General features: G+C 43.3%; 1 protein-coding gene across 6 annotated transcripts in view; it reads left to right on the forward strand.

Annotated features, from left to right (window-relative positions):
- sipa1l2a (signal-induced proliferation-associated 1like 2, genome duplicate a) overlaps positions 1–9,656 on the forward strand; it is an 80,698-nt gene extending 71,042 nt beyond the window's left edge. For 5 of the 6 annotated variants that reach the window (XM_086044751.1, XM_086044754.1, XM_086044756.1 and 2 more), the window contains 5 exons: positions 1,952–2,171; positions 3,834–3,965; positions 5,934–6,051; positions 7,237–7,312; positions 8,118–9,656. In XM_086044751.1, the coding sequence (XP_085900877.1) occupies positions 1,952–2,171; positions 3,834–3,965; positions 5,934–6,051; positions 7,237–7,312; positions 8,118–8,264 (693 nt within the window). In that variant the 3' untranslated portion in view covers positions 8,265–9,656. The remainder of the gene's footprint in view (positions 1–1,951; positions 2,172–3,833; positions 3,966–5,933; positions 6,052–7,236; positions 7,313–8,117) is intronic. The other variant, XM_086044755.1, reaches the window with a different exon arrangement.
- The last annotated feature ends 1,229 nt before the right edge of the window (positions 9,657–10,885 follow it).

The raw sequence follows: 10,885 nt of genomic DNA on the forward strand, positions 1-10,885 counted from the left end.
CCACTAATCTAAACCCGATAGTCTGATTAATATTGTGTTTGTGGAATATGACTTAAGATGCAAAATCTACCCGTTCACAGGGGGCGGCCATTTTGCTGCCTAATTCATATTCCACAAACACAATATTCAGATATCAGAATAAAGTGTTTGGACTAGTCGGGCCACATATCACATAATGTAAAGACATTTTTTTTACTTGACTTCTACTTTAAGCGGATGTAACGCAAATGTTTTCATTTGACCTTTTGTCTATTTGTGTGCGTTGTCATCGAGGCTATTTTTGCTTCACCTGAGGGAAAGTTCTGAATCCTGGTAAGCATTTCAATGAATAAGAAATGTACAGGGATTTGGAGCTTCTAATAAGGCATAGTATGTTCTCTCCTTTGAATTCCAGTATCTTCACTTTAAAGATGTACTAGCTGTTTGTTAGCTTCTCACTATGGGATTTGTGACAGGCACTGTCTTTGAAATAGAGATGGCTGGGTGTTGTCTTGCGTGGATGCCAGTCAGTGATGGTTGCTGTAGGCCGACATTTACTCATCCGGCTGACAGCTCTGCATATCATTTGTGGCTACTTTTGATGCCTCTCCAACAATATTTATGTAAGCTAAACAGGGCAATGACGGATTGGGTTGCGCTGTGTGGTTTTACGTGTTTCAAGAGGAGATCCCTGTCAAAATTCTGGCCACGGCCTTGAGACTCTGTATATATCCATTGTGGAATACTGCTTCACGAGCAGACATCCCCCACAGGAGGAAAATGATTTTCCAACTCTCCTACCGTGGTTGTTCGTAACCTTGTATGCTGACCGCTGCACTGGCCTGTGAGAGTCCATTCTCAGTCTATTGTGGCGAGCACACACACAAAGCAGTTTGCACAGTATATGCCTTCTAGAGCAAGTATGCACTCGGCTCAGCAAAAAGGTGATTTAGTAGACTGCACTGTTGATAGTACCTTGGTAAAAGCCTTTGCCAGAAGCATCTCACACAGCTGCAAAACCTATGTTGCGCTGGACGTACCTTTCAATGACAATAAAACCTTTCAATTTTGTTGTAGTATATTGTAGATTTGAGTGGAAGCTCTTATTTGTCTGAATTCATGCTTTTTTTAAAATCGGAAATAATATGCATTAAATTCATTCAAACTGTCATAAAATCTTAAAGTTCATCAAATATGTTCTATGCAGGCCCACAAGTTGAAACAAGGAATTCTGATTAATATTGTGTTTGTGGAATTTGGGTTTAATCCACCCTTTTATGGGCATCTCAGGGGGCGGCCATATTATCACTTCTGTCAACTGAAAATGACATCACAGATGCTCAGGGCTCGGATAAGGACCAATCATGGCTCAGCTTCAGAAAACAGGTCAGCTGTGATTGGTCGTTACCTGAGCCCTGAATAGTTGTGATGTCATTTTCAGTCGACAGAAGTGACGAAATGGCTGTCCCCAGAGAGGGCTAAAAACGGGTGGATTAACTCTTATTCCACAAACGCAATATTTATCAGAATGCCTTCTTTCAACTAGTGGGCCTGAATAGAACATATTCTTGAAAAAAAATGTGTTTCGGTTGACCTCCTTTTTAATAACAGTAAAGGGAATGTTTTAAGTAGAATTTTGACATTCCTGTAAAAATTAGTCAATCACTGTTGAACATAAAATGTAGAAATAATACAACTTTTATACTACCTGCTGACAAGACACACAAAACTACCTTTACCTGACTGAGGTATACTTTCTTTTATGTTTTTCTTTATGGATGTTGAATTCTATCAAGCAGCTAATCCTGTGTACTGCTTTCCTACTTTGTAATAATTATTCTTGTTGACTCCTGCTGTTGTTCCCTCTGTTATCTCCTTAACCACCCACTGTTGATTAAAGCACAGACAAAGTGTTTTCGGATTCTCGGTGACTCCCTTGTGATAAGTTGTTCTTTTTCTTTGTTCCACCCAGCTGTCTGTGACAGGAAGTCTGTCGCCGCGCCATTCCCTGTACCGGACGTTATCGGACGAGAGCGTATGTAGCAACCGCAAGGGCTCGTCCTACGCTAGCTCCCACAGCTCAATGCTGGACCAGGCCATGCCCAACGACATTCTGTTCAGCACCACACCACCTTACCACTGCACGTTGCCTCCTCGCATGATCCACAACCAGCCGCAGTCGAACCTGAGGAGTAAGTACAAGCTTGGTACAGAAGACACTGATTCATTTACTACAATTGTATGCTTTTATGCTAGCCAGTCATCTTATTCAAGTGTCTCATCTCAATAGCGAGACTTGGCTCCAGATGAGAGTCAGCATATAGACACTTGTTTGAAGAGCTACTTGGATCAAAACAATTTCACTGGCCCCACCAGCAAAACACTTGAACAAAACTCCTTGGCATCGCCCGCTAATTGGAAGTGTGTGTTAGACGGCGGTGCGATGCCTACAAGAGGCTGCCGCGCCATCTGCACCGAGCTGACACCTGTCACTGCTGGCTAGTTTTGCTACAGCGTCTTTTGAATATGTATTTGTCAAAAAGTGTGATGTGTCCTGCTTTTAGGTCTTTAAGCTCAGCTCAGACGTCAACATGTCCGCATTTCCATGCCGGTGTGTGTCAGACGCGATGCTTCACTCACTCATCAGTCACTGTCTGCTTCCCCTCTCTGTCCCTCATGTCTCATTTCCACATTATTCCTCAGTTGTCTCTGGCTGCCTTTGCTAGACAGAAAACAGCTTTTGGAGGGGGGGGGGGGCTGCTTGGCTCCTTAGCCTTGTCTAGCTGTCATCCTGATGGATTCCTGATTGTTTTGAAGGGTGGTTTGAGAACAGCGGCTTTCGCTTTTTCCATTCTGAAATTGCCCAATTTGGTAAACAGCGAATCTCTCACACTGCTGGCTAAATAGAACGGAAGCATCAGCTCAAGAGCTCTCTTGGACTCTATGTGCTTTTCATCTCATGCGTCTTGAAATGCCTCTTTGGAATGGTGGCCTGTTGATTGCATTGGATATTTTTTAGCTCCGAGGCTTGGGCGAAGACCATCGTAGAGAAGGGTGATATTGATTGAAATATGAGACATTCACTTTGACAGGTTATTTATCACCTCTCTGAAGTGTTTTGCAATTGTTATGCAGAGAAATTGGTTTCATGTCACTCCACACAATTGTGCACAGAGTGTGTCGTTAAAGTTACTTGGCATTTTGAGACATTCAGGGTCAGTACTTACTTAAATGTCATATTTTAAATGTGCTGTTTAACTGAGCATATTTAAAAGATAACTGTTGTTGATATTTGGAGTGTGCATCTCTTCGCAAAAGACGGTTCGATGTGTTTTTTGATATGTTAGGTGTGATTTAAGGGCGGTTTGGATTGAAAGTGGAACGATTTGGTTTGGTTGGACTCTGTGAGATTGCTGCTACGAGATGTACGTATGGCTCAGTTCGATAGTGTATGATGCAATTACTTTTTTGTTGTTATTTTACACACATCTGAATGAATTTGTCAGTACTGTAAATGTGCCAATTTCTTCTAAGATATATCTCTCCAGTAAAAGACGATTCGATGCGTACCTCGATACATTTCGAAGTGGAACGATTTGGTTCGATTCAATGCACTCTCACCTTTTAAATAAAAAAAAAAAACGGTTTTCCGGGTCAAACCATTTTTTTGTTACACCCCTAGTTGATATACATCCTAATGAAATGAGATTCCAACTCCCTCCCCCACCTCAATGCCCAATCCCTCCCTAACCCTTAACACATGCCCCGCTTCAAATTGATGGGCAACTCCAAAATGAGCCCGAAACTCAGCACCAGGCCCAGACACTGATGTGGGCACCCGCCTTTCTCTGCAGATGAGTTTTGGTTCTCTGACAGCTTCTTGGCAGACAGGTCCAAGTTCAGCGACCCGGGCCTCATGCCCCTCCCAGACACTGCCACAGGCCTGGACTGGTCTCACCTGGTCGATGCAGCAAAAGCCTTTGAAGGTAACCTGCCTTCCTCCAGCTGCTAGTGCCCCCTAGACGCCACCTGCCTTTCCTCTTTGCTGCTTAGCTTTTGTGTTTGTCTGTCTGCAGTCTGCAAGAACTTCCTCTCTTGCATGTGTAGGTTTAGAATAGTGTTAGGCAACCTTTGGGAATTGTTTGCTTTGTATCCCCTGCTCTGAGCTTCATTCTCATTCTTGTCAAGCGATTTCACTCGGAGATGGAGCCTATTTTTTGACACTGTAAGCCCAACTACTCACTACTCAGTAACTAATCAGCCTTCAGGTGGATTTTGGCCTTTTTAATACATCAAGACAGTTTCATGGAAATTGCTAGTGTAGCTTCTCTGCTAAGACCACAAAATAGTGCTAATGGACTCTTCCGGCTTCATGCATTAAGCGGAAGCAGCATTTTTGTTGAAGAACAAAAATATTACTATAATGATACAATTATACTGTTCCACTTCTAGCTGGTTGTAATGTGTACTGTATTAAAACTTGTAAACATGTAAAAATATTATGCATATCCCTCATGGAAAGTATGAATCCACCAATATATATCCTCCCAACAATTTATAACAAACTCCGATGTCTTCTCAAAACGACCAGAGCGACTGGTCCCTGCCAAGTCAGAGAGCGCTTAAATGGCATTTAAGAAGTGATGACACGTGTCATCATTTTATCATGGTCAGCATCATGTTCCCTCAACCCCGCCCCCCCTTTTACGAGCCTGTTTGCAGAGTATTTCCCATTTGTCACAGAAACGCCAGCGCGCCTGAACTCCCTCTGACCCCGAGTCGACTGAGCGGGCAATGTAGCATGTGACCACTCGTTTGTCATAGTTAGTAAGATTCAGATTCCTCACTGATAAATTTTCTGCTGCATTGCCCTGCAGCAAAGCATTTAAGTGGAATAGAAACAGTGAGGATGATGCAAAGTGTGACAGGCAGCCCGACCGGACGAAAACGGCAGCGTGTACGAATGGAGGCTTGTTGTTGGAGCAGAACGTGGCTCGAGGCTCTTTATTGTGCCATGTACATGTATGCTTAACTAGCGCTACTTGGAGCAATGCATTTACCACCACTGCTCACTTGGACCCTGAGACACTCAGGCAGATCAGATACACATGGGGGGGGGAGGGGTGACTACATTTTAGCAACAACAATATTACATTTCAATTGCCTCGTTTCAATAAGACTGCACAAATGATTATAGCGCATGGCTGTATTATTTTTTTTCCCCAGTCAAATCTAATAGCTACTGTCTGTTTATCTATTCAAGCTGGTCACTACATCCTCCAAAACACACAACCTGCTTTTTTTTTCTGCGTCTTTAATCGTTCAAACACATACGCCGAATATGAAGAAAATATTCATTCATATGTAAATGAAAGCTTGGTGTCCCTTTCCTGGCTCGTCTGAGCATCCACCTCCAGACTCAATTAGCTTTTTGTCTTTGACTGGATTAGTGCTACATTAAAGCAAGGGTTTTTCTTAATCTCTCCTATGAATATGCAGATTCCCCTATCTTGTGTCTCACACCATGGGCGCGGGACGGAGAGGCTGCTTACTCGAGAAAAGAGCATTATGCCTCAAAAACTGAGCAGTCCCAAGCATAACATGCTAAATTTGGCTTTTCCAGTGGGATTTGAGGAAGCTTAAGAGCCTGATACGGGAAAAGAAGCATGCCTGATTCCCCTCAGCCCATTAAGAACCAAACAGCTGCCAGAGGAAAACTCTGAGAGGGGGGTTGACTCAATGCTCTGTTTACCACCTTGTTCCATATTGTCTGCATCCTGATCGCTCTGTGGGAGAGCGAGAGAGTCCATGTTTTTTTTTTCCCCACATCCTTTAAAAAAAAAACAGTGATTCATACGTTGCTTGAACGAGTTTGCGCTACCCTAACTAGAACATGTACAGGTGCCTTTTAGAGATGAGCATTCAACCTAATATGTTACCTGTTGTGTCTGTAGACCAGCGTGTGGCGTCTTTCTGCACCATGACGGACATGCAGCGGGCCGAAGCGCTGGAGCTATCTCGAGAGCTGACCAGGCGGGTTGTGGAAGCGGAAGGAGCGGCATTGGATGCAGAGTATGTACCGACGTGAGCACACTGTATGCGGCCAAGCAAAAAAATTTCAAATTAAAATGACTTCGTCTCATCTCATTTCCAACCGACACTACTTTCATAACTGGGTTTATAACATGTATTCCAGTATCGTCGTCACTGCAATGCAATGCATATCCAATGTAATCCGCCGATAGTTGTCAGTTAATGCCGCTGCTGTCTGCGTAGATAGATTGAATGCATAGAACAGTATTGTTTACAAAATATGTGTTTCTTTGTTGCTCTTTTTGCCCCATTTAAAGTATTGCTGTTTTTTTTAATTTTCAGCTATTTATATATAGCTTGTTTAAGGATTCCAAAGGCTGCTGCGAAAAGTGAAAATCACAACCCTAAAAATATGTTCTTGATTTTTTTGTAGTTGAGTTTAAAGCTAATCAGGTGGCTACTATTAACGCAAATTGGATGTTGCAATACAAAGGAATACGCAAATAAAAATGTGCATTCCAATTTAAAAAAAAATTGCAAGCAGTCTAACCTACGATAAAGTAGTAAAGATTACTGTATATTGTATCTATATATTATTCAGTTTGCCATTCATAACTGTCTATATAAACTCAACAAAAATATAAACGCAACACTTTTGTTTTTGCTCCCTTTTTTATGAGATGAACTCAAAGGTCGAAATCTATTCCCACACACGCAATATCACCATTTCTCTCAAATATAATAATATGCACCTTTCAGAGTGGCCTTTTATTGTGGGCAATCTAAGGCACACCTGTGCACTAACCATGGTGTCTAATCAGCATCTTGATATGGCACACCTGTGAGGTGGGATGGATTATCTCCGCAAAGGAGAAGCGCTCACTGTCACAGATTTAGACTGGTTTGTGAGCAATATTGGAGAGGAATGGGGATATTGCGTATGTGGGAAAAGTTTTCCACCTTTGAGTTCAACTCGTGAAAAATGGGAGCAAAACAAAAGTGTTGCGTTTATATTTTTTATGATTGTAGTATTTATTATTCATGTTAAGTTGCCTCGTCTACCGTTACTCTTACTGTTCTCACTCCAATGCTTGGTTATTTAAATAGATATGTTATCTTATATAAACTTTTTGAGACAGTATTACATGTGTTTTCGTCTGCTGTAATACCAGAATTTCCCCATGTGAGACAAATACTTTTTTTCTTCTATCCCTCAATCTGCAGCGCCCCATCTACACTCACTGGCAAAGTGAACCAGCTCGAGGTGATTCTCAGGCAGCTGCAGCATGACCTGCGAAAGGTAACTTCCCCCTCATCTAATGCATCACTTCAGCTTTGAATCGTTGCGTTTGCTCTCGATCTCCGTGCCAGCCCAGCTCAGAATAGACTCACGAGTCCCCTGTGAGGTCCGCACAATAGCAACCTGTCCTCTTCATTCAATAGCCTGATTCCCTTGCCTCTCTGTATCGGGCCTTCATGTTTCCCCACCTCTAATCACGCACTTAGAAACAGGAGGAAGTGCACCTTTATCAAGCTATAAAGGATGCTTTGCAATGTTAATATCTCCCTTTAATGATGAAAACCGTTTGCAATGTCGACGCTTTCATCCACCTCTTTTTAAGAATTTTTAATTATGCCCTTCCTCCTTTGAGTGCTTGGCGCGTCTGACTCGCAGTTCCGAGGTTCTCGGTTTAAATCTTGCCACTGGCCTACCTGTGTGGAGTTTGCATGTCGATACATGTAAATACTCGGCTAAGGCGAATTAAAGATTCAAATTTGTTCATAGTTGTGAATGAGCGTGTGAGTGGTTGTTTGGTTGGGGACCAGTGCAGGGTTGGCACTGCCTCTCGCCCGACGTCAGCTGGGCTAGGCTCCGGCTCCCCCGCGAAGACGAAAGCTGTAGAAAATGGATGGCTGTATTATGCTCTACATCCGGCAACTTGATGTGCTAATACAGGGGTCTTCAATCGTGTTCTTCGAGGTCTGCTGTCGTGCCCGTTTTCCATCTCTCCCTGCTGAGAGACACCCAATGCAAACGATCAGGATCATTATCCGGCTTCTGCAGACCTTGCTGATTATCTGCTCATTTGTTGTTGTGTGTTTAGGAGAAGGAGGACAAGGCAATGCTACAGGAGGAGGTACAGCACCTGAGGCAGGACAACATGCGGCTGCAGGAGGAGAGCCAGACGGCGTCGGCTCAGCTCAGGAAGTTCACCGAGTGGTTCTTTCACAGCATTGATAAGAAGCCCTAAGATGGAGACGCGCGAGGTGGACGGTGCGCACTCGACTCGTACCGAAGGCTCCCACAACACTTGTGAATCGTCTCGGGAAGTCTGTAGAAAGAGTTCAAGTGTGGAGGGATTCGCATTATGTGATCAGGCCTCCTCGTGTACAGTGCAGAGCTGTCTGTATGTGACATTAAGTTTCTCCATCGTGCCAGCTGAGACTCCTCCTGGGAAATTCCCTCATCTCCAGCTGCGGGGAGGAATTCTTCCACGAGATCCTCTTACAGTAGTGGAATGTAAAGCTCATTCACTGTAGTCAACTTGTAACCTACCTACGTACTGTCTGTCTCGTCAGTCTACTGTACCTGCAGCTGTACTCCGCTCCGCACGCTGACACAGCTGCTTCGGGAAGAGGATTTCATGTCAAGTGGTACACGCTCAAGAGGAATCAACTCTTGGGTGAAAAGTACAGCTGGAGGAATAATGAATGTACCTCAAGTTGAGACTTTTTTGATTCCCTAAGCGACTACAAAAGGGGTTTTATTTGCGCCTTTTCCTTTCTTGTTATTTCAACTCAACTCCACTTTTTGTTCCTTCGGTGTTGTGATGACGTGTCACATTTCGGCAGCGGTTTTTGATGTTCAAAGGTGCTTTTCCCTAAACACGATTGTCGGTAGTCTCCAGTCACTGTCGCACTGTCCTAGCAATAACAAGTTGTAGTTATGAAACTGTGTTAGGAATAAAACTATGAAGAGGTTAGCACAAACATTAAGCAGTCGTAATCTAAAGCAGGAGATTGTGCCTAAAACTCTTGGGTGGAAATCGGATTGTTTCTCTTGGCTTTTCTAAACACATGCCTTGTCTGTGGCTCACTGATAGAAACGTGTGTGTGTGTGTGTGTGCGTGCTTGTGAGCGTGCCTCTGTGCGTGTGTGAGCGTGCCTGCATGTGCGACTGTGTGTAGTTTATCACAACAAAATGTGTTCTTATGCAGTGGTTTTCAAGAGCATTAGAGCAAGCGCCAGTGAACCACAATTACAATGCCAAATGTGTTTATTTCTGTACATATCGGCCACAGAAGTGTCTTGTATTTAACACTGTTATTTAAGCTTATTTAACCGAAAGTTGTTTATTTTATTAAGGGTAATTGATTTTCTTTTACTGCACTAAGGAGAGATACATCTCTGTGTATGTTGTAAAGTGTGTAGCTGGGCAGGGCTGAAAAACAACAACTATATATTTAAATATATAAATGATGACTTTGGAGATTCCAACATTTGGATGCTGCTAGATTACAGTTTGCTGGTTTGAATGCTTTTAAACATGTTGCTCTGTCTCGATCCCGGGGAGGGAGAGACACTGGATGTTGTTTTTGTGTTTTGTTCTGTTTTTTTTTTTTAAATAAATGTAGATGAAAATATTTGGGTTTACAGTTTCTTGTATTCATTTCCACCTAATTAACTCATTCACTGCCATTGACGAATTTACTTGTCTTTTCACAGTCCAGCCATTCAATGGCATTAACGTATTTATATATCCATCCATCCATTTTCTGTACCGCTTCTCCTCACAAGGGTCGCGGGGCGTGCTGGAGCCTAACCCAGCTGTCTTTGGGCAGTAGGCGGGGGACACCCTGAACTGGTTGCCAGCCAATCACAGGGCACACAGAGACAAACATCCGCACTCACAATCACACCTAGGGGCAATTTAGAGTATCCAATTAACTTACCATGCATGTTTTTGGAATGTGGGAGGAAACCGGAGTGCCCGGAGAAAACCCACGCAGGCACGGGGAGAACATGCAAACTCCACACAGGGAGGCCGGAGCCGGGATCGAACCCACGACCTCTGAACTGTGAGGCGGATGTGCTGTATTTATATATATTTTTTCAATTTTTTGTCAAACGTTAGGGTTAAAGAGGGTCTGAAAATGTCTGGCGGTGAATGAGTTAAGAGAAAGAAGGAATCATTTACACTTGGGTTAGGATCTGCAGAGAAGGCCGCAGTCCATTACCCATACCTGTCAACCCCGGGCGTTGCTGAATCTTACAAAAGTTTTAATTCGCCCCTACATTTCTGTATATAATCTTACACAGTATTTATCGCTCAGCGGGAGAGGTGGGGGAAACGGAACGGACATTTCTATATCGAATCTTACACAGTGTTTGTCGCTCAATGAGGGGGGGTTGCGAGGCGAGCTCTGCTCGTTAAGGTCGGCCGAAGTTTACAGTCGGAATCACTAATTGGCGCTCCGGATTAGAGCCGAAATGGGCAAGACGAGATCGGTCTAACAAAAAACAAGTTAAAATTTTTTTTTTTCCCCATATAAAACTTGTTATATGGCGTACACAATTTTGAAATGATCAAAAAATGTATAAAATACGGGGAGAACATATAAGTTGACAGGTATGCATCCCCCTGATTCCTAATCACCAACCATGCCGTGGACCAAAATACAGTATAGTCGGTCTGCTAACTAACAAACAAAATGGACCATAATGTCCCTAACATAAGTTTAATTGTAACTTTTGATTCAATTTGGCTGATGACCAGTCCAGGGTGCACCCTGCCTCTTTCCCAAGGTCAGCGAGGGTAAGATCCAGCTCACAGTACAAGGACAAGAGAATGAAAGAAAATGGATGTATGGTC

This window comes from Filicampus tigris, chromosome 11, assembly GCF_054856515.1.
Source record: "Filicampus tigris isolate MCC_2025a chromosome 11, RoL_Ftig_1.0, whole genome shotgun sequence".
In the NCBI taxonomy this organism is placed as follows: domain Eukaryota; kingdom Metazoa; phylum Chordata; class Actinopteri; order Syngnathiformes; family Syngnathidae; genus Filicampus; species Filicampus tigris.